The 24,535-nt window shown below is 39.8% G+C and overlaps 2 protein-coding genes across 4 annotated transcripts; one reads left to right on the top strand and one right to left on the bottom strand.

Annotated features, from left to right (window-relative positions):
* The first annotated feature begins 1,618 nt into the window (after window positions 1-1,618).
* cnmd (chondromodulin) lies at window positions 1,619-9,071 on the top strand. Of its 3 annotated transcripts, none has more exons than XM_036129428.1 (7): window positions 1,619-1,828; window positions 1,995-2,138; window positions 2,549-2,689; window positions 2,807-2,920; window positions 3,030-3,183; window positions 4,790-4,959; window positions 8,493-9,071. In XM_036129428.1, the coding sequence occupies exons 1-7, from the start codon at window positions 1,784-1,786 to the stop codon at window positions 8,718-8,720; spliced, it is 996 nt and encodes a 331-aa protein (XP_035985321.1). In that variant the 5' UTR covers window positions 1,619-1,783; the 3' UTR covers window positions 8,721-9,071. The 3 variants fall into 3 exon arrangements, with proteins under 3 accessions (XP_035985321.1, XP_012728688.2, XP_035985320.1); XM_012873234.3 differs by having other exon boundaries at window positions 4,784-4,959; XM_036129427.1 differs by having other exon boundaries at window positions 3,030-3,246.
* An 11,158-nt stretch (window positions 9,072-20,229) lies between these two features.
* Window positions 20,230-24,494, bottom strand: LOC105933618 (endothelin receptor type B-like). The gene is made up of 7 exons (XM_021321865.2): window positions 24,053-24,494; window positions 23,792-23,904; window positions 23,381-23,585; window positions 23,040-23,180; window positions 22,813-22,946; window positions 21,370-21,478; window positions 20,230-20,792 (listed from the first exon to the last, which is right to left on the bottom strand). Exons 1-7 carry the CDS (start codon window positions 24,467-24,469, stop codon window positions 20,637-20,639), a joined length of 1,275 nt encoding a protein of 424 aa, XP_021177540.2. The 5' UTR covers window positions 24,470-24,494; the 3' UTR covers window positions 20,230-20,636.
* Between the last annotated feature and the right edge of the window lie 41 nt (window positions 24,495-24,535).

Here is a 24,535-nt window from a genome sequence, read left to right as displayed (position 1 = left end):
AGTCCATTTAAATCTCTTTTCTTGCAATTTGTTTCTTGTTTTCACATTATGATAAAGACAGAGAAACCTTGACCATAAAACTTGAAGTTAGAAAGCTCATAATTAGGCTCTCTCTCTCTCTCTCTCTCTCTTTCTCTCTCTCTCTCTCTCTCTCTCTCTCTCTCTCTCTCTCTCTCTCTCTCTCTCTCTCTGTGTAAGGTATTCAGAGTGTATACTTTCCTCCAGCCCGCTGTCTGAACATATACACCTAAGAATAATAATATTTACATGTTTGACTACAGGTATAGTGCCAGGCTCCATTCCTGCTGACACTTTGGCAAACAACTTAAGGAAATCTGCAGCAAGCACATAAAAAATGTATGACAAGGTAGTGCTTGACAGTTCTGCGTTTCTGCATAAATTTAAAGCAAAACTGAATCATGCTTTTGCACAAATCCAAGTAGATTAATTACCGCACACAAAAATGAGACGAGATTATTGCACAGCCCCTTGCATGGGTATTCATAGCCTTGAGGGTTTTTTTCCAGTTTTGTTGGGTTAAAACTGCAAATTTCTATGTACAGTATTTTATTTATTATTTTATGTGATTGCCCAACACAAAGTAGACCATACTTGTGGAGTGGAAGGAAAAGGATCCCTGGTCTTCCATATATTTTTTCACAATAAAACATCAAAAAGTTCCATTCAGCCCCTTTATTGTGACACTCCTTGACAAAATCAAATCTGACCGGTTTGGTCACCCAAAATGGAGAAAGCACGGTGTGACTAAACCTACCAAGTCTTGGCTGTCCACCTAAACTGACAAGCTGGCTAAGGAAAACACACATCAAAGAAGCAGTAAAGAGGCCCGTGGTAACTTTGGAGGAGCTGCAGTTCAGGTTGACAAATCAGCTGAAAGTATAATTGGTGAAGCACCTCACAAATCCCAAGGTGGATTCATTGTTTGAGAATGTATATATATATATATTGTTTTGTTTTGGTGTTTTTCATTAGGGACAGTGAAGATGGGCAGGGTTGATAAAGTGATAGAAGGAGCTAAATACAGAGACGTTCTGGAAAATCAGAGGCTGGTGGTAAAATATTCCAAATTGAGGCTTTTATTTGGTTAAAATTTACCATGTTAAATTTCCTTTCCATTTTACAATTTTGTGCTACTGGTGTACACACACACACACACACATACCCCTCATACTCCTTAGCAGGGTGGGTCCTCTACCACAGGCCTGGGAGCATGAGGGTTCTTCTTAGGATCTTAGCTTTTCCTGAGATTGTGCTCTTCTGTACTGAGATGTTTGATGTATATATACATACATATATATATATATATATATATATACATATATACATATATACATACATATATATATATATATATATATATATATATATATATATATATATATATATATATATATATATATATATATATATATATATATATATATATATATATATATATGTGTGTGTGTGTGTGTGTGTCTGTGTGTGTAAATGTTTGAATAATTTCCACAAACAGTGCATCTCTGTCTGTGGCACATGCCAGTGTCCTGTCATTTCAAAGCTCCTTTGCAAGTTTGTCTTTGTCTGGCACCATGGGTTTGGCCACATGTTGCGCTCGGGGGAAACCTGGAGACCCAGGTAACATTCACATGGAGAATTTTGCAATTTTATATTAACCTTGCGTCATTCACACATACCTGTCAGAAAGCCTTCTGGCGGATAACCCAACTCCCATAAAGAGAGGCAACCAGAGAGGGAATTATAGAGCCACTGGAGAGAGATTATGGAAAAAGTGCAGAATTCAGCTGGTGGATCTCGTTGCGATGCGGTAAGACAGGCGCTGGTTTTTTGATCAGAACCATTACTGACATTTCTGAAATGTTTGTAAAGCTGTCAATGCTGTAAAGTCTTAAGTTTACCCCAGCAGTGTAAGTCTTGCCTCAGTCATTGTTCTGTAATTGCTATGTGTGTTTTTGTTTGCTCTTGAATTTAAGGGTTGGAGCACATCCAGCACACCACCTTCTGCCAGAGTCAGTCATGCACTGAGATTTGGAGTTGTGGCCCTTATCGCTGGTGCAGCGTTCATGTTGTGTGCATCTGTGGCTTCCCTCTACATGTGGAAAGTCAGTGATAAAAATGTAAGTGAATTGGGTTTTATATGTTAAACATCTTGACTAGTATGCAGCATTTCAGACTGTAAAATCAAATATTTCCTTCTGACTTCAACACTCTAGCTGCACAAATTGATTCATTGCGCTCTTCCAAATTTTATAAGCAACAGCATAATGTTTATTTGTGTTTTAATGAGCTCACATGTGGGGAAAACCTCCTCATCGGGGTCTGCAGCAGCACCTCCCGTGGTGCTTCACTGAAATTCGCAGTGTTTAAAAACTGCGGTGGATTTTGTTCCATGGAAATGTCTGCGAGGGGGTAAATAACACAAGCGACGTGAAGCTTGTTCCTGCCTCTGCTGTTTGTGTTTGCCACTTTGTGATTTACATAACTCCACTAATCAGTCATTTTAACATCTCGCTTTGAATGCTGCCAGGTTTATAATGTTAGTTACAGCCTGAACATCAACGGGGAGGTGAGGGAGGGCTCCGTGGAAATTGATTCTGACAACAATCTGCAGAGATTTCAAACTGGGAGCGGAGCTGGGGAGGCAGTGGAGATTCATGACTTTCAAATTGTGAGTAAGTTTGTCCTTGTTCTCACTTTCCCCCAGAGCTCAGCTGAGACCTTCTGTGTGCTTAGCAAAGTAGCAAAGCTGTGAGTGTAAACATGGCATCTCTGTGATTTGGTGCAGGGAATAACCGGGATTCGCTTCTTCGGCGGAGACAAGTGCTATATAAAATCCCATATCAAAGCAAACCTCCCGCTCATGGGAGCACACAACAAAGACTTGCTGATGTTTGACCTGGTACGTGTGCAAGTTCTCTGAGACGCAATGCTGCGGATTTGGAAAGAAAGAGCGATATTGCAGCATTAATCTGAGTAATTCAGAGAAACTGTGTTTGTTCTCCTGTCAGACAGATGAACCGATGCCTGTGAGGTTCGATGAGGAGCACCTTGTATGGGTTGCAGAAAAGCAGCCGCTGAAGAACACCACTTTTTTGGGCAACAGAATACTGGACCTTTGTGGGAAACTTCCCATTTTCTGGCTCCAACCCACATCTCCTAAAGGTTTCTTCCACATTTCCCACAGTCTGCTTAAGGATGTAGTCGGCCCCAAGCAGGATTTCACTTGTGGGTCCATTTCTAACTGGAAAAGTGAAACTCATAACATTATATATAGATTGTTTTAAAGCACAGTGACATATTTCAAGCATTTATTTAGGTAAGTTTTGATAATTATGGCTTACAGATAATGAAATATAAAATTGAGTGTCTTAGAGATTTTCAATATTACGTTTTTATATTTAAAAAAAAATCCAACAATACAATGTAGCGGGTATGATATGGCCTACAAAATCATAGGGACAACTACTGACTTAACAGTTATCCAGCAGACGGTCACTGACACCCTCCACAGGAACAATTTCAAAAAGTTAATTGTTGGTTGTTTATGGAGGAAATGCTTCAAATGTATCCTGTCCAAAATCACCCCATGTCTTTATAAACCTGATTTCATGCTATTCCGCTTGAAGATACAATCATAAATTATTTAGAAACTTTAGAATTTATACTGACATTTATGTTTAAACTTCATAAATCATTTAAAAATATTAGAATAATATAAGGATTTACAACAAAGCAATATATATATATAAAATATTCATTGTTGTGAACTTTGATGAATTGGGTAAAAGCAAATAAAAAGCTCACATTTGGTTTCTCGGGAAATTAAAGCATTTTAGAGATCAACAAAAGAAGGATTTTAAAACTGAACAAAAAGCTATAGACTTCACAGTCATAATGTCTTCCAGCAGACAGCCAATGACACCCCACACAAGGAGGATAATCCACTAAAGGTCATTGTGAAAGTAGCTGGCTGCTCACAGCATTCAGTATCTAAGCAAATTTCTTTAAAAAGCTGATTGGAAAGAAAAACGTGAGGTAGACAAAAGGTGAAAAAGATATAGGGAATCCCCCAGCTTATTTTTTTATATTCTGAGAAATTTTAATTTTGGGTCATCAAAATTTACAGAAACAAATAATTGAAATCTATCAATCTGTTTCTAATGACTCTAAATGGGTTTCACTTTTTGAAGTGAATCACTAAAAGGAATTAACTTTTTGATAATATTCTAAGTCATTGCCACTTGGATATATGTATTAGTCAACATGCCCTCTGGGTAATTTGGTATCTTTTGGGGCTCGCATGCTTGCAGGGGGCCCAAGGCAGTCACAGAGTTTGACTATACCTCAGGCTGGTCCTGATCCCACTGAAAGAAAATACCACACTTCTAACACGCACTACAATCTATTTTAAATTTAAACAATTTACTTTTTTTTCATAGCTCATTAAAGTCTTAGCTGTGATTGCTTTTTTTATGTGCTGACACACTTGTAAAATTTTCTGCCTTCGCTTAGAAGTTAGTATAATACTTGAACATCTTGAACATAGACTAAATTTAGAGTTGAACAGCAGAGAAAAAGGACTAACAAAGTTGCGTATTAAAAAACAATGAAGTTGAAACATGCGACACTGCTTGATATCACTGCTGCTGAGTGAATTATTCAAGACATCTGAGACAGCTCCAGCTATGTAGGATTGAGCTCTGAGGACACGCATGGCATCTTGTGGATGTTGACCCAATACTCTCGCCTCTTGTGAATGGAGGAACAGATGGGGAGAGGAAAAGGAGCGGCGTGCGACGAGCCAAACGGCAGTTAGACATGAAGGAGATCAAGACGTCCGCCGAGGAGAGGGACCCGATTAGTCGCAGTGAGCAGGAAGCAGTGGATGAAGGGCAGTCAGCTGTGGGGTCAGGGTACAATCCTGAAAACCCCTACCATGTGAGTAATAATTTCATCAGCCACACTGTTTACAGTAAACAAGTGTCCGCAGGTGATTCATTTTAGATTGATATCAAGAGGCTCATACTAGGCCCGAAAGCAACCCTTAAAGTTTTGCTTTTGAAATTAGGTTTTGCTCTTTACAAATTATTTCATCATAGCAGTGCTGAAGGGATAGTTCTAGTTCTGGACTTTTTGAAGTGTGGTTCGGTGTGGTAGCTATCAGCAGTCAGTGTTTTACCACTAGCAGAAAAAAAAAAAACAAAGCAGACTAGAATATTTACAAAGCGACCCTGGGAATGTTTTTCCCCTCTGAAGAAATTGTTCAGTCAAAAAAAATTATGCACTGGAAGGTGTCAGGGGGCAGAGGGATGCAAGACTTTTCAATCATACAGTAAGTCTGAGAAGTTTTTAATCTATTTAGATAAATGTAATTTAAGACACTAATCTGTTTAGCGACCCGCCAACATTTTCTGAAAGGTGATAGAATTTTACTGATTCTGATGATTCATTTAATACATATTTTTTTCATTTTTATTCTTCTGTTTTCTTTCAAGCTAAACTACTTGACTAATAGAGAATTAATTAGTTTTCTTTAAAGCTGACTAAAACAAACTTTTATTCATAAAAAGCAATCATGAAATATATTAATAAATCACATCTTCTGTGTCTCATTAGACCATTTATGATACACTTAATTGAATTGTGTGATTTTTTATGATTTGAACTGGATCTAATAAGGTAAAAAAAAAAGAATGTGCAAAAGTGTTACACAGCCACAATGTATTTTTATAATCGAATATATTTACAAATTCCTGTAACTATATTTGTTCAACTTCCTTAACTTTGTTCAACTTCCCATACATTATCATGCGCCAACACCCGGATTAACTTCCACCCCTTATTTCAGTTCCCAAATGTTGCCAATCCTGGATGACACGTGTGTTAAACAGTGACATCTCCAAAAATAAGATGTCTTTGTTTTTGATCATTTGTTCATCATTAAATAAGTAGGGCACACACTGCACAGTACATATCTTCACATCTGTGAGTGAGGATGTTGCTTTGTGCTTCAACACATAATATGCAAGGAAATACATTGTTGTAGGCTTCTATTTTTTGGTGGTTGTTAGAATGACACAATAGGCAGAAAATAGCCCTGGTGTTACAACTCAAAACTCAAAAACTGTTAATTTGGCTTTGACGTAATTCCCAGAACCAACTTTGAGGTGCATGAGATGCATCATAAATCACTCTAGCTTGTAGAACCTAACAATCAAATTCTTCTTCCACTATCCATGAAATTAGTAACCTAATACTTTTAAAGCACAACACTTAATTTAAAATAGCTGGAAATGTGCTTTGTAACCTAACGCTAACGTGTGCATGCAAATGCAAATATTAACAGGTTAATGCTAGATTTAACACACTTATGCTAACCTCGCAGATATGTTTGATTCTGATGCTCAGACTCACTAAAATAGCCCAAGAACACCAATTCTGTCAAACTCTCAGCTACTAAAGACATCATCTCATCTTTAACCAGATCCTAAAGATCTGATGGCTTCTTAAGAAAATGTTGAAACTGAGACAATGTTTAAGATAAGATAAGATCTTTATTGATCTCACAATGGAGAAATTCACTCGTCACATCGGCTCATACAAGAAGGTGCAGTGTAGGGAAGGTGCATTCAGTTATATACAGTGAATCTTCATATATACAATGGGTCAAAAAGAATACCAAAAAATACAAAAAGAAATAGGAATGGGCATATGATGTCTTATTTACATTCGTAATGGTATATATATATATATATATATATATATATATATATATATATATATATATATATATATATATATATATATATATATATATATATAAACATATATATATATATATAAACATATATATATACTTTAAAAAATATATATATATACTTATATATATACATACATACATACATACATACATACATACATATATATATACATATATCTATACGCCTACATACAAACACTTGTTGTCAAGCTTTAACAGTAAACTGTCTCATTTCAGACATGTGAGCCACACTTCAATTGAATGTACTCTGCTACAAGCTATAAACAAAGCACAATATATATATATATATATATATATATATATATATATATATATATATATATATATATATATATATATATATATATATATATATATATATATATATTGATAATTGTTGTAAAAGGTTAGGATCTAGTTGTCACTGTAGTCTTTGTTTGCTTTAGTCAAATAAAAATGTTAAAATATGTGTTATCAAAGCAGAAAAAAATAACAATTGCATGTTAATTTTTACACGATTTGAGCCAAAAAATGCAAAATCATCATCATGCAAAAGCAGCTTTCCACCTTTTATCCCCTTTTGCCATCTGATGAACACAATATAATGAGCATGAAAAGCCAAGATGTTGTAAAAATGTTGCTTTTCCTGTTGGATTATGTTTGCATCTTATTAGCTTCACTACCTGGTATGACTCATATGTTTTACTTAGCAAAGGTATTTAACCCCTTACTGCCTGGATTCTTTCAGAACTATATAAAACATTAACCTTTGGTGTTTCGCTGTCAAGCAGATCCTAAATTAGATATCGGTCATTTGAATGTCGCTCAAAGGACAGATTAAATGTGGGTACAGTAGGCAGATTGTTGTAAAAAACACACATGTAGGGCATAACTCCGGGGGCTTCCAGTACCATCCTTGGTATGTGTTGGGTAAGAAATATTGGCACCTTGGTTACATTAGTACTACAACTGGTCTGAGGCGCATTTGTGACAATAGTCTACAAGGAATTAACATTGTTGGGCCTGGATTTAAGTCCAACACAGTGTTATGCGATAGTATAATCAGGCTGACATGTAAAGACTGTCCAATGTAAAAGTAATATCTGTGTAAAGGTTTATAAAACAGCATTTCCATGAACTGCTATGAATTTTTCTATACCAGAGTTGCTTGATAGACATTTGCTTTGGAAATCACCAAGCTCTTATTAGCCATTAGCTCCTGTTTCTGATGTTTCTGGGTTGTTGTTTTTTCCATCTCAGAACCTTCTCAGAGCGGCTCATTTTACTGTAAGTAAGATACTGACTGCTCTTAAAAAACCCACAGAACTCAATCTAAAACAAAAATACAAGCAATCCAGTTAAGATGCCTCCTTCTTCAAAGTTTGTTCTCACAAAACTAGAACTGTGTGAGGAAATGTGTTAATCTGAGGACAGTACTTCTCTCTTCTGCTGCGTGGTCTGTGCTGCTGCTGCTGCTGCGACTGCTTCCATTGTTAGGGCATTGACATGGCATCGTTAATGTTAGGTCACAGTGGTTAAAGCTGCCATTCCAACCTGATGAACTTCTGAACTCAAACTCACATTTCGTTTCCACAGAGAATCTGTTTGCGCGATGAGGCTAAAAGATCTGCAACCCGTTTGAAATGCAGATTCAATTTGAAACTCTGGTTTGTTGCTCTTGTGTATTTACCAATCTTTCATATAATCACAGCGCAGCGGAGAGACCGGAGAGGAGAGCGCCATGACCTTTGATAGCATGCTGGACCACCGGGGATTCTGCTGCTCAGAATGCCAGCGCAGCTACACGCACTGTCAACGAGTGTGCGAGCCCCTGCGTGGCTACTGGCCTTGGCCCTACAACTACAGAGGGTGTCAGGTGGCCTGTCGAGTCATCATGCCTTGTCGCTGGTGGGTGGCACGCATTTTGGGTGTTGTGTAGCCTTTTCATTTAGAAGGAGATGTGCCCTCTTTTCCATCGCCAAAGGTCTTAAATCTTGCTACTACTGCCTTGATGAGCAACTTAATAGCGCATACCGTGGTAAGAGATTTCAGTAAATCTTAGAAAATGTCATATTTCTAGGCATACTTTTCCTCTTTATGTACTGTGAAATTGGAATGCATACTAGATGCAACCACAGAATGACAAATAAGCACAGCATCTTGCTACAGCTTTAGTGCACCGTACTGTGTTTGGTAGAAGGTTTTGGGACCAAATCCAGAACGCTGCACATATCATGCACCTTTTTTTTTTTCTGACTGAGCAGGCTTTCAATAAATTCTAATTACAGTATGGATGCTTTGATGTTGATGTTTTTCTGTGTCACACGGTGTTTCCATGGTTCCGCCGGGTGTTTTCTCCTTTTGTTTTGATAAAAACTGAAGTGACAGCGACAGTTGCCGTAACTTCCATTTACAGCTCCGATCCAGTTTGGGGGCAACACGGTTTTGGTGTGCCGACATCTGCGTTGACGCGCGCTGATGTGCTCTAATGCGAGTGTCGTGGCAGTGATGGAAAACACTTCCATCAAAATGACAGTTTCATAATTTTCTTTTTCTTTTCTTTTCTTTTTTTTTTTTTTTTTTGCTAAAGACACACTACAAATAAAGCAGGCAGAGTTTTCCTCTACGTTTTTCCTAAATATTTCTGCTTGTGTTTTCGACTGTAGCCTGACTAGCTCACAATCAAAAGAAATCTGATTAACATCTCAAAAGCCATATGCCAACTTTTAAAATAACTGAACACAGCCGTGTTGTGATCAAGATGATTTCACAGAGAGTTATCCAGGCACATCAAATTACAGCAGATGTGAAATTGCTCCGTATCTTCCTCTAAAGCTGCATTGAAACTCTGAAGCAGCGCGAGGAGGCAACACAAAAGAGATGCTTGTCTTTTTTTCTGCTTGGAGATTTTTCCTGGTTTTCACGCGGGTAGAGGTGCTTATCACATCTGCAGTGCCGATAAGGCGGCATCCGTGCTTCCGTAGGCTATATAATATTAATCCCTCTCCCACGTCTGCAGATACACTTAAAGGAAGGTGACAAGCATGACATATCCAGGACCTCCTGATGGCTCGTGTTCTCGAGTGCAGCCGCTAAAAGAGCCCCCAAGTACCCTCAAGTGATGTAAATTTGCAGGGGGAGTCCAATTTCCATCACAGTGCTGTCACTGCCATGGTCATTAAACTAAATCATCCTGCTGTGTGTCACACTGCTCCCGTTTTAAAGGCCCCTCTATAATGGAGTTATACTTGGACTGCAGATTGCTGCACGACGGTAAAATGTTTGACCTGACATCATCTGTAGGACTAACCAGAACATTATTTCTTTCTTAAAACTGTGGGGGGATGTCATAAATTTATATCACTTTTTGTGCAACAGTTACATGTATTGGACAAAAATAGCAATACTAAGAAATTATAATAAAGTAATTTATGGCATCTTGCAAATGCATTCATGCATCTTAAACTTTTTGCTTGTTTGGTCATATCACGACCAGAAATTTCCCTATTTTTCCATTCTATGTGATATAATAAGAATGATATAAAAAATCATAACACAGGTCTAAATCCATGTGGAGGAATGGAAAAAGCCTGCTTATTAAAAAAAAAGCACACATTTAACAGGATTAAAAAGCGCAAAGTGAAACTGTCACTCTGATCTCCTCGGGGAGATTATTCCACAAAATTGGTGCTCTGACCAAAAATACCTCCATCACCATTTGTCCTCACCCAAGATTGGGGAATGGTCAGAACAGCTTCGCGTTTAGTCCTCAGGTTTCAGCCATGATATTAGGAGATCAGAGGTGTTTTTTTTGACACAACCCCAGAGTGGGCCTTAAAAGTCAGCAATAAAATTTTTAAATCAATTCCAAAATTTAGCAGTGACGAGTGAAGAGACCTTAAAATTGAAGTAACGTGTTCTCATTTGAGGTTTTAAGAAGAAGCCTGGCTGCTGCATGTTGTGCCATCTGTAGTTCGTGCAAGCTCTGTTGCCTCAGTCAGAGGTCGAATGAGTTGCAATAGCTAATTCTAGAGGAGATAAAAGTATTAATGACTTTCTCCTGATGTCCTTTTTGACAATGCTAAATCCCCTAAGCTGCATCAAAAATGTTTGAACCATTAAACTGACGTGCTTATTTAAGATGAGGTGATTGTTGAAAGCAATTCCAAGAATTTATTATATATTAATAAGAGAGTGACGTGGCCCTTTGTGACACTGGAGGAACTGCACTGGAGAATCTGTCAACAGGACAGCCATTTGTCATGCACTGTACCAACCTGGTCACGGTCTTAAAGAGTACTTGGTGTCCGCATCATGCAGTGGGGTTGCTTCTCTTTGCAGGGACAGGAAAGCTGGTCAGAATCTACGGGAAGATGAATGGGGCAACCCTGAAAGAAAACTTGTTAGAGACTGCAAACGACAAGATACTGAGGTGGAAGTTCGCTTTCTAGCCTGACTAAAACCCCAAATATACTGCCAGAGCTGTAATGGCACGGTTTAGTTTAAACCAGTGGTCTCAAACTCCAGTCCTCAAGGGCCGGTGTCTCGCAACTCTTAGATGTGTCTCTGCTTCAACACGCCTGACTCAAAGATTAGCTCATTAGCAGAGCTCTGCAGAGCCTGACTGCACACTAGTGAGGCACTTTAGCCATTTGATTCACGTGTGGAAGACAAGGGACACATCTAAAAGTTGCAGGACACCGGCACTCGACGATTGGAGTTCACTGGTCACTGGTTTATACCATAGTTATGTGTTAGGGTCTAATTTAAAGCCCAGAACTAAATTTAATTGGGTGTCTGTAGCGAGAATTGAAACGGCTTGTTCACATAAGACCCCGTTCAATCTGACTCAGCTTGAGTTATTGTGCAATACTGGTCCAAACGTACAGTCACCACATGTGCAAAGCTTGTAGAAAGGTATCCGGAAAGACAACCAAGACTACATGTACATGTTGTTTTATAGATTTTATTTTGTAATCAGGTTTAACTCAGAATTTGTTGAAAAGTATTGAAGAGTATAGATTAAAAGAGATAAAATAACAAAACCAAAAAGCAGAAAGACAAACCTGCCACACCACTAGCAAAACAACAACAACAAAACTAAATGTGGCATTTATACTGGGGAAAAAATAAAACTGCTCAGAACTACACCAGCAGCCTTCTTTTTCATCCGGGGGCCCTGTTTTGAAAGAACATGTCTCTTTCTGCCTCTCCTCTATATCCCTAGAAGAGAAATGCACCCCCATTGAGTAGAAAGACGAATGTGTTGGAGATCGGCTTCGGCGTGCCAGACAGTGGTGCCTTATTCTTTGTCTCTCCCTCTGGAGCGGAGTTTACCCTGGGAGCCCTGCAGGCCAGGGAACAAACAGAGCTTTGTGAGCACCGACCCACTGTGCCCAACAACCACACTGCAAACCTTCAACTCCTGTGCTAATAAGACGCCACAGAAGAGGAATTCGCTCAGCTGACAGGGGAGGGGGCGCTTTCTCGCATCCACCTGTGCTTTCATCATTGCCCATCATAACAAGCACGGGCAGCGGGGTGCTGTGGATAGTGAAAGCCTTCCTTACCTATCCGTCCTCTTGCCACTAAAAACCCGACACAGCGTTCCGCATTTTGAGAAGCCATCTCTTGTTGCAGGAATTAGGGCTAATCACAGCCTCGCAGTCACAAGGGCTCCCTGTAAATATGTCAATGGTCTGTCATAAATTTGAGCGTTGTTGCCCAAGAGGCACAAGAAGTGTGAACAGGAGTGAGAAGTGAACCACTCTAGTCGACGTGTCCTACATTTGATTGCATGTTTTCCATTACACCCAGACATGAATGCAATAAATAGTACTGACAGTCCATTTTGCACCCTAACGATGAACACAGAAACCCTTTTAGGCTCGCTCATTATGTTTGTCTGCGAGAAAGCCCTGCAATACATTTATAGATGCTGGCACTGGAGAACCTGTTACCCGCAGCTTTGCACCAGCAGAAACAGACCAAGCTTGGGAACATTTGTCTTTTCTTTTCTCCTGAATGCTCAGAAATACATGGCTCGATGAAGGGTTGTTCTGCTACAAGGCTTAAAGGCTTTTTAATCCCATGGTTGAGTGACCACTTGCAGTTCTGCCCAGTACTCTGCCTGCCATTTGCAGGTCCCTCTGAAGTTTTCCTGCCACTTGCTCGCCTTTCTCTCCCTTTCTCTCAGCACTCCACCTCCTGTTTTGTATGCAAGTCCTAAACGTTTTCTAATCAAACGCCTGCTAGTGCTGCGTAAAAAAAAAAAAAAAAAAAAAGGCATGACTTGTTTATTTCGCAGAGTTAAAACTCCAAATACCGGTTATAGACCTGCATGCCTTCAGTGAATTATTGTCAATGTTATGAAACATTATGGCAATTACTCTGCAAACACACTGCGGGGATTTTTTTTCTCCTTTCTGCGTATTGCACTTGGTTGCATGGTGTCCTTGTTACACTTAAATAGAAAACCTGTACTATGGTGTGGGTGTAAATTGGACACAGTACTGAAATTTGCTCCACTGCTCTCTCCGAAGGACAGACTCTGTGTGTGACAGTTAGTGTGGTGGCGGTGCAGAAACCTGCAGTGGATGTCAAGAGTTGTACTAAATAAGGTAAGGCAGTTATCTTTAAATCACAACAGGAGACGTGCTCTCGGAGAAGTTACTGTAGATAGATGGGAAATATTGGACTTTTAAACCATAAAAATGAAACGTTCTCAACCAAGTCACCAAATATTATTGAAAGGATAGCTCAGGATTTCCAAAGTATTTTTCTGATTAACTGTAAAAAGCAGTTGATTTCTTACATCAACTAGATAACTCTCCGCCATTTGTTTAAATCCAGATTAATTAGCCCCAAAAGTTACAGCTCGAAACTAGTCTGAGAAGAACAAAACTAAAGAAGGCAAAAGAGGTACTTGTGTATTGGTGTATTTATACACCTTGAATCTCAAAATTGTCATAAAGCTCAGAGGTTTGTTTGATATACCAGTATAGCGAAGACTAAGGAGCGCAGCAGACATCTCACAGATAAAGTTGCTGTAAACCATGCAAGGAACAGAGAGAAACCGTGGAAGAAGGTGCTCTGGTCAGATCGAAACTAAACTGTTTGGCCTTAAAGGAGACATATTATGCTTTGTTATCTCTTCCTTTTCACATTGAAATCGTTCATTTGTGGTCTAAGGTGGAAAAGCAATGCTTTGATCTGAATTCCTTGTTATTGTAGCCCCACAGTCCCTCTTTTTCACATGTTCTGATATGTGTCTGAAAAAAAAAAAACACTTGTTTTGGTCCTGTCTCTTTAAATACGAAGCAGGCACTTCACGCCCATCCTCCTCCAGGTCGCAGAGCATTCTACTTCACCCCGTTCTGCCATTTTTGGGAGGGGGGGGGGGTTTAATGAATTGTGTGGGTTAATGAACAACCAACAACCAAACATTTTCACTTATCCACTTGTAGCTTTGGCATCCTTCAGCTTCATCGAGTTAAGCCGGTCATACACTGTACGATTTTTTGCCCTTTTTGGGCCGACTCTTCAGCCATGCGAGAATTTTTTGTATCAGGCCGAGTTTCAGCTGCATTGTGTGTCCTGTGTCGTGTAGTATACAGGGGGTAACAAGGGGCGATTAGCCTCTCACGACCACATCCCGATCAGGAATTGGGTCCGATGAAAACCAAACATGTTTGAAATTGAGTCGCCCTCCTGGGTGATCATGAGCGCATCCTGCTGTTGAAGCAAAGTTACGAGCTTCTACGAGCCGATTTTCCCCAACCTCGCGCACTGCGCATGTGCCAACAAGGGAATTCTTCTTCTTCTGCGTCTTCTCAGACGAAAACATAGGAGTGGAGAGAAGCATGGCGGCGGTACGTGTGACATGGAGTCAAACAACATAGGAGCAACTCTTTGCCAAGACAAGAATTGCCAAGGCAGCGCTTTTCGTTCAAGTGAGCCTCATATTTAACAGTCTGCACTGACACTTCCATCTTTTTCTTCTACAGTTTACGTTTGGCTTCCAGATTGACATGTCCGACAAGCGTCATCTCTCTACGGGGTTGAGTCTGACGTGCGGTTTTTGGACGTACAGTGTGGGCAGTCAGGTCGTATCAGAGCGTCGGGCCGCACAGTGTAAGAACAGATATCGTGAGCTGTGAACTTTTAAACCCTGTGGTTTTGTCGTAGAGTTTGAGCTGTATCTTAGTACAATTGAAAATATCGTACAGTGTATGCCCGGCTTTTCTTAAAAGATGATTCCACATTCACCCCTCTAGATTAAATCCTACATCACAGAACCAAAAATATGTGTGATCAGGTGAGCGTCATATCTGCTCTGTTTTGTTGAGGCAGTCTGAGCAGAGCCGTCGCTGATTACCCATTCAGTGAGAGATCCGACCCTCTAAAGTCACATAGACGGGCTTTTGAGAAGGGCGGCCCACCATGGAGCATCAATATGAGCAAAGTGCTGTATATTGACCTGGAAAATCATTTGATATATTTCAAATTAAGCTAACTTGGGCCAAAACTTACACGGTGCTGCTAAAAATGTGGATTTTGCATGATATGTCTCCTAAAAAGCAAAATTCATTTAGCAGAAAACTGACCCTCCAAACTAATGATTATTCTCACAGGAAATGCAGGTAAAGGAAGGTGGGCTACATTTGATCTTGTTGTGGGGAAAAATAAACTTGTAAGAAACAAGCACTATGGTCTGAAATGCAACCTATTGCCAGTTCACAGCCCTTGGAATGATTTTATGTAAACCCATATCCACAATTTAAGTATGGTACAAATTAGGAAACTGGGCTGTACCTTTTCTTTAAAAAGTCAAACGTGCTTGACCCCATGTTTCAAATCTACAAGGACTTTTAAATCCCTCTTCTACAATAAATGTAATCGTTTCTTTAATTAAAATTGTTCGTGGCAGAAACAGAGCATTTTGCCAAGGTTAGGTTAATTTTATCTTGTGGTTCTTTTGGTCAGACAGGCAGTAGTCAGATCTGTAAGTTCAGTCAGTGGTTAGGGCAATCTTTGTAATCAGTGTCAGCCAAGCAAGAGGTTGAAGCCAGGGAATCCAAGGTGGCGGGTGAGGAAACATGTTCAGGCAGGCAGAGGAACTGGACAATGGAGGAAAAAGGCAGGTTTGAAATATGTCAAACTTAGCTCAGTCAAACTGGTCTCAAACCAAACAAACGGCCTGAGAGTGTTAGCACCGTGGTTAGACAACAGTCTGACGCCGTGCAGGTGGAGGAGCCGTCCTTACATGGCAGCAGCTGCTGATCATGGTGATGACGCCCAGGTGTGATGGTCACAGCAGGTGTGACATGTTGAGCTGTTAAAAATGCAACAAAATTCAAAAGGTTTTGGTTGTTGTTGTTTTTTTGGGTTCTTTTGCATTTAATGACTAAAAAATATTGCTTTCTGAGAACCACCAGAGCTTTCAATCTGATTATTTTGGCCTGATGAAAAACGTTTGAGGTCAGAGTAATTACATATAAGAAGAAACAGGAGAAACAGCATATAAATAGTAGAAATAAATGAAACAACATAGAAATAGTATAAATAAAATAAAATAACAGAGAAATAGTATAGATAAATAAATCAACATATATTTCACGTTACATTCACATAAATCTCAGAGGTTTACGCGAATATAACATGAAATATATATTTTTCGCTTTTAATACGATTTTAGTTTTCCATCCTTCAATTTAATCATGGCAACACAACAACTGTGTGGCTGAGAAAACAGCCACAAATGAAAAAAGGATCTGTGTGAACATGTAGGTCTTTAATGCGCGTTATCTCACTTATCTCATATATCTCATGAGTATAGATGTTTTCCTTTTGAACTGTTTTAATTGATATAATCAGCTAAACTAGATATTAGCCTTCCACCACTCTGAGGATTTATTTTTTTCTCTCAATACAGTCATGCTGATATGACATCTGTCTGGAACTATTATAGATGATCATGTCACAGAACCTCACTTCACAAAGAATCCCTTTTTAAGGTGTAGAAGTCTGCTGTGGTCTTGGCCCCTCTCGGTCTAGCCGTTATATTCCCTCTCTATGCCCGACTAATCTGGGTTTACAACAAATGAAGTTGTTTGAGACATTTTCTATCTAACTCTAAAAACTGACCCTTTAAAATGTGCCAAATGAATAACCTCTGTACTATTCTTCATCTAACCGTGGCTTTTATTTCAACTTAAGTCCTTCAAGTAGGTTTCCCAGAAGTTATGTATCCTTTTTTCAGGGTAGATTGAAATTAAGTTATAGACAGCTCAAAGCAAAATCAAACGAGGACTTCACATCTACAAACTGCAGGAGGGGGGGACAGTTCATTCACAAAGCAATGTCAAGAGGTTTGCCACATGAAAGCAAAAGTTGCTTTAAGAGTTGCAGGAAGAACTGACAAAGTTTATGAAGAAGAAAGTAAATGTCTTTTTAATCCTCAGCAGCAAACGCAACAATGAGGGAGCCTGCACGCTTAGATATGTCACCCCCGGGGCAGGCTCTGTACTTAAGACTTACAACAGCCTCATTATCTCCCTCAACTCACATCAGATCCTAGCAGCAGTTTGTCACAAGCAGGCTCCTCTCTGCCACAAGGCATCAGACCAATTCTCCTGCAACACTACTGTACATAATTGCCATATGGACAGCGTTTTGGAGCCAGACTGAAGACTAAAAAGCCCTCCAGGCAGATTCCCCAGAAAACTAAATGAATATTTTATCTCATTTCCATCTAATTTGCACAGCATTAATATACAGGAGTGAATTTTTTAATTAATTGATAGAACAGATCAAACACAGGTTTGCACTTTGATTTTTCGGGAAGCTGTTATTTTGATAATTTGCATGACTTTTTTCCCATGCCAAGCTTTTTAATCTCCCCGAATTTCAGCATCTCTTTATAGCCGCACTATAATAAAACATACAGCAAATTAATAACTGTCAGCGCACATAAAATGCCTGTCTTGGATGCGTGAGCACTTCCAGTGAGAAGTCCTTTTTTTACCTGCCACCCCACTGATTAATTAATTTCACACTGTTTAATTAAATCCACAGTCTGGGGAGCCTGGGCAGCACCGCGGGGAGCCGCATGTGAGCCTTGTGCGCACAGAGATTACTAAAGAGGGTCTGAGACTCTTTCTCCCTGGCTGATTTTTGATGCTGACGTCACCCTCTGGATACAGGAGCTTGATTGTGTCCGTGTCATCTTGCAGCTGTGAGCCTTTACTGCTGGGGACATGATAGCAAGGCTCCATGTGTAGATCTTCTGCTCGGACTAGCACAGGGGAGCTGAAGATTTAACAGCATCCTGAAATTAGTCTTGAACACTTTAAATTAAATTGTGATTTGGACGGTAACAACAAGCAACAAATTTTCCCACTGTTTGCTAAACTAATATGACTTCCTGTTTATTACAGCGAGAAAGAGAATAACCTTTGAACTTTTTTTATCGTTAAGTGTCTTGAGATGACGTGTTGTGAATTGGTGCAATATAAATAAACTGGATCTAAATTGAACTGAAGTGTTTGGCCATAATGACCATTGCTACATTTGGGTTAAAATGGTATTTAATCATTGAAAAGTGTTTTTTAAGGACAACAAACTCATTGTCCTTAAATGATTGTCTGTCATTACCCTCTCTAACATGGAAAGTATTCCTGGCTCAATGTGTGCTTCGGTGCTCTTTTAATGGCTCTACTCTGTCTTCTCAAAGCCCCAGTTGGTCATGGCAGATAGTCTTTCACACTGAGCCTGGTTCTGCTGGAGGTTTCCTCCCGTTAAAGGGGAGTTTTCCTCTCCACTGTCGCTTCATGCATGGTCAGTAGGAGGGATTTCTGCAAAGCCAAAGACAATTCAAGCAACTGTCCACTGTGGCTCTATGCTCTTTCTCATGTCAAGACTCAGTGCAACCTGCTGGGTTTCCTCAGATAAAAAACCTTTTGAACAATCTGTATGATTTGACTGAATTGACTTTGTAAAGTGCCTTGTGATTACAAGTGGTAAATTGGTGCCATATAAATAACAATTTAATGAACTGAATTGAATCAACACAACCTTTTGGTTAGATAATTGCAAAGCCCTGACCTCAGTCCCTCAGAAGATCTGGAGGGTGAACTGAAAATATGTGTGTGAGAAACGTAGACTACAAGTTTCACCCAGTGGACCTGCTCTGTCAGGAGGAATGGTTCAAAATTCCAGCAAACTATTGTAGAGAAAAACAAGTTTAACCTAAGTCATTCAGTTTTACTTTTAAATTTGCGTAAACTTCTGAATTTAGAAGTCGGTAATCCTCGCTCACCTGAAAAAGTTTGATTTGGTTTAAATTTCTGGTTTAAAACAAATAGTCTAAACACAGTTGACCCCAAAATTATTCAAACCTCTTTTGATTTGTTTGTAAAGTAAGATTTTATTTTGCAAAAAAAAAAAAAAAAAGATGTAGGTATTGGAAGTGGCAGTGAAGTTTTGTATTTGTTAAATTCCCTATTATAAACAAGATTAGAGTATATAATACATTTACACTATAATCAATGAGAATAAACAAATGTCTTGGTTGAATAAAAATATTCTTTTGAATAACAATTTCATGTTTCAGACGGAAGGGTGGACAAACAGAGGTAGATTTCCTAAAGTGAATGGTTCCATTTTCTATTTTATGTGACTCATTTAAGAAAAAATTGGGGATTAAAAGGGCAATCGTTTTTTAATAACACCAACTCGTAAACTTAAGATGGTGGTTTCAACTGAAAAGCACTTAAATAAAAAAACAGCATCCGGTTTACAAAATGATCACAAGTCATTCTTTTATATAAGTATGACAAACATGTCAAGTATTCACAGTGTTTTATTCAAACAGCTGAGTTGACTGAGAAACGATAAACTTTTAATCGCCATTCCAGCACTCAGACTGACACAGCATAAGCTTGGGGAGCAACGCGCTGTTTGCGCCTGCCTTGTCCTGTGACAGGCAGACCTATCAGGTGCTAACAAACCCCTCCACCCACCTACCCACCCCCATCCCTACCTCTCTTTCCCCCTGACCTCATTCTGTCATCTTCGTTTTCCTTCCTCCCCACTCTCAGGTCTTTCATAAAGTGTCTCCATGCATTACACATTTAACAATGTATTAAAAATAGGCCACCATCAATCAGTTCATTCAGTGGCAGAGACTGGATCTCCTCGACGCACCAATTTGATGTGTTTCTTCTCCAGGTTCAAGGAGGAAACGTAAGCTGTAAACTTTTCACACGCCGTGCATAACGCTGGAATGAAAGGAGCATTTAAGTGATGAGAAGCCCTAATGCACAAATTCTGCATTCACATTTTGCTAAACCTCTCTCTCTTGCTCTCTCTTTCTATATATAGAAATATATATATATATATATATATATATATATATATATATATATATATATATATAAACACACACACATATGCAGGCCTTAAGTTGCGAGAAGATACATGTTGATGGGTGCCAAGTTACCATTGCACCCAAAACAGTGATTTAAGAAGTGTGATGCATGATACAGGAAAGGTACAAGGTAAAATCTGATGTAATGGTTGGAAGCGAGTCAAGCCTCAGGGGCAAATAATAGTCTGAACAGTCTCACTTCAGGTTGCTCACGCCAAAGCAGATGTTCAGCTGATGACAGCATAACAAAAGACAGCACCGCATGTTATTCGGAGGCTATTTTGCGTCACGGCGTTGGCATGTGGAAGGCTGCCGAGCCGCAGACAGGAGAGCCTCCTTTGGTGCTTGTTTTGAAAGCCATACATATTTAATAAAGGACTGCAGACAGGATCACAAAGTATTTTCACAGTTCCACAGGAATTTTTGTTAACACACTGAGGCGTTAACAGGTGGAGGCTCCTTGTGAGCTTTGATGTTGCTGCTTTGCTCTGAGGCTTGATCCTGCATTCTGGACTTCAAACCAGACTGCGCTTCGTCATTGGCATGGGCGTGAAGAGGCAGACACAGACTGCACAGACATGCCTGGAGGACCACACAGAGAACATTTCAGCCAGCAGACATCAACATCACAGCGAGAACATCTTACTTCTGCCATCTAGAACGGATCCGCGAAACAAGCCCGGATTGGTTCAGAGAGGTGGACATTGTGATAAAATGCCTCTTCGTCAACACAAATGTGTCACCATTAGTGCAGCAGAAGAAAAATATATGCGAACTGTTATGTTCAATGTAAGTCAAAATGAATCAGGGAATATTTCCAATATCATTCTCTGCAGTGTATTAGTACCATAAAGAGCTTCAAATAGCTTCTCTTTAAAAGATGCCTCCAAGTTACATTTTCTTCTTCATAACACGTCAGTTTGATTTCCAGACTATCTGGTAGATTGCCAAGTGACGTGTTTTTTTTTTTTTTCCCTGCTGATAATGTTTTTCTAGGTCATTTTAAGTTATCACCCCCTGAGGTGTGCAGTCTAGCAGCCGTCTTTAAAGACATGCCTCCATTATGATGCCCCCCAACACACTCACACGCAGCTCATCCGACAGAGACCACAATGATTTGAACATAGAGGATTCTTGTCTGAGCCGTGACAACACACACCTTGAAACACCTCTTGAATCTTTTGCTGACGATGTACAACGCGATGGGGTTGATGCAGGAGTTCAGCGATGCCATGTTAATGCCGAAATGGTCAAGGACGAGGAAGACGCTGGGAAGGAATGCATACATTAGGGGAATGAAATACACTGCCTTGCATAAGAATGCATGCTCCACACACTGCTCCATAACTTGTCGGCTCACGGCAACACCCTTTACAGTATTTGTTGGGATTTTGTGTGATAAAAAACACAGTTTACCACATATTTATGGAAGGAAAGTGATATATTGTTTGCAGGTATTCAAACATTGGTATGCAGATCATTATTTTTTCAAATTGTGTTATGACGCAACCAGGGTTGCGCATCAAGAGATGCATGCTGCACATCAAGAGATGTGCAACCCTTTGTCCTTTGTCCATTGTCCTTTGTGAAACAGCTCAAGCTCAAGCATCTGTAAAGATTTGCCACATATAATCGATCTGGACTTCGACTGGGACTTTCTAACAAAAGAGTTAAGCTTGACCTGCACCATTTTTATTGCAGTTCTGGCTATGTTGTTGTGGTAGTTGTCCTGCTTGATGTCTCAAAGATTTGCCATCTCTGGCAGGATTTTTTTTCCAAGTGTTAACCTGTATTTAAGCCCACCCAGGTTGTAACCAGGTTCCCTGTCCCTGCTGAAGAAAACCATACCCACGCCATGATGCTGTCACTGTCTGAGTGGTGGAGTGCATGACCAACGACCGTCTTGTTTTGTCTGTTGTGCTCCTTGGTCTTTCTGATGGCATTTGTTCACGGTTGGGTTTTCTTTTAGCAAACTTCTACGGGCTTCACAGAATTACTGGATTTTAAATTGAATTTAATGGAGATTAAATTACACACAGGCAGAATCTCTGTACTAACAGTGTGACTTAATAAGCCTTTATTTAAGGGTATCAGGCTAAACGGGGGCTGCCCTACAAATACTTGTAAAAAATGTTCATGCACTAGCTTGTGCTAGTATTTGGCTTAAAATCCCATTAATACACATTCAAGTTTGTAGTTGTAACAGTGAAGGGAGGGTTTTGCAAAGCCCCTCTATAATAATCTAAATTGTGAAGAAGTGGGATCATCTTAGACTTGTGTAAATTACAATACAGCCTTATCACACACGTTACATGGTGAAACATGGGGGCGGCAGCATCATGCTATAAAGCATGATTGAAATCTGTGGCAAGAATAGAAAATGTATGTTTACAGAATGCAGAATTGCATCGAATACAAATACTCGCTACACCTTTCCGATTATGAAAGCCATCTATCATTCCCCTTCCTCTACACAATGATGTATTACTTGGTGTAGGTCTGTCACAGAAAATCCCATTGAAATACACGTTGCCAAGACAAGAAATGAAATATTATACTTCACAACAGTTATTAGTTGCAAAAATAGAAACTAAATGCTCACCTCAGTAGCTGGCACCTGTTAGGATCCTTCTCGTCGTACATAGTCAATTTCAGGATTCTGCTGAGGTACAGAGGCAACCAGCACAGTGCAAAGACAACCACCAGGCAGAAGACAGTTTTGGCAACTTCTCGCCTCTTTGAAAAGAAAGATGTAGTTCACAATAAAATTAAAATCAACACTTTTAAAGTTTACAAAATGGGCCTGAAACTACAGGGTAGTTTTCTGACCTGTTTAATGTGGTCACTTAATGTGTTCTCTGGGTTTCTTAGCATTTTCCTGGTCATCAGCGTGTAGAAAACGGCGGTCCAGGTCAGTGGCATGCAAAAGTAAAAGCCAAAGAGCCACCAGTCTTTTACAGATTTATAAAACTGTAAATTAAACAAGACACATGGCAGGAAAAGCGTCATTGCTGGAGGTGATGGGACAGCATCAATAGTGCAATACCGATGTGCATTTTGTATAGGTCAACAGGGACATCAATAAATGCATACTTGACATTTCAAGGCTCGCAGTTGATCAAATTTGGCATCTTCTGTTTATGTTGTCCTGCTGAATAGCATGACATTACCTGCATGAACTGTGTGGTTTGGATGGGGTGAAGCAGACATATCCTCAGATGCTTGTCTTTATAGTCCATTGTTATCATATCAAAGCCGACAATTTCAGGGACAGCCAGCAGGATGGAAAAAACCCATATCAGGGTTATTTCAATCGCTGTCCGCATAGAAACCCAGATGCCTTTGATTTGATTCCAGGACACAACGGCGCGATATCTGCAAAATCAATGAGAAAATGTCATGGCTTGGGGTACTTTTTGTCTGCAACAATGTGGCATTTTTTTTCCCCCTATTTTTTTTTTTTTTCCAGTCCAGGAGCATTTCAAGGACTAACGCTGAACAAATGCTTGATGAAATACAGATTGTAGCCTCAAAACACAATTCTCACAGAGGTGACAGAACAGTGTTGCTTATCGCCCTACCTGTCCACACTCAAGGCACATAAGCTCAGCACAGTAATCCCAACAGAAGTTTTTTGGATGAAGGGGACCAATTTGCACATTATTAAACCGAAGGGCCAATCCTCTGCCAGGAGCTGCCACAAAGACAAGGACAATTTTGGTTAAAAGAACGAAGAAAAAGATCAGGAGAGAAGTTTCTAAATGAGGAGAGGGCAGAGAAGCAACATAAGGCGCAGCATTGCTTTCTCGCCGTTATCACACAGCATATGGCAAATAACTCACCCTGTATGAGTTGATTGGAATGTCTATCACAATGTGGATCAGATCCCCCAAAGCAAGGCTCGCAATGATGATGTTAGGTCCGCTTCTCATGGTTTTGTTTGCATATATAACTTTCAGCAGAGCCGTATTCCCCACCATCCCAACGACAAACACCACCAGAGAGACCATAATGTTGACATATTTGAAGGCGCCTCTGATTCCAGCCGACTTCAAGCACATGGGGGGCTGTGCTATTTTTCCTCCCGTTGCTTGGGTTGGAAGAACTGAGCTGTTGGATTGCTGTTTTTCCAGTGCTGCAGGACCAGGGGAGGCTGTTTCATACAGCGTGATTACAGGGATTGGGTCTGAATGCTGATCACTGGCCCGTAATACGACAAATATATTTCCAAAACACAGAAGGAGAGTCATTGTCCTCATTGTTTCTGTTTCCTTTAATAAAACCCTGAAGTGTTGTTTTTTTTTGTGCCAAATCTGGGCTAAAAT

Source organism: Fundulus heteroclitus, unplaced genomic scaffold, assembly GCF_011125445.2.
Source record: "Fundulus heteroclitus isolate FHET01 unplaced genomic scaffold, MU-UCD_Fhet_4.1 scaffold_168, whole genome shotgun sequence".
NCBI classification, from domain to species: Eukaryota; Metazoa; Chordata; class Actinopteri; order Cyprinodontiformes; family Fundulidae; genus Fundulus; species Fundulus heteroclitus.
This window is presented reverse-complemented; position numbering and strand designations above follow the sequence as displayed.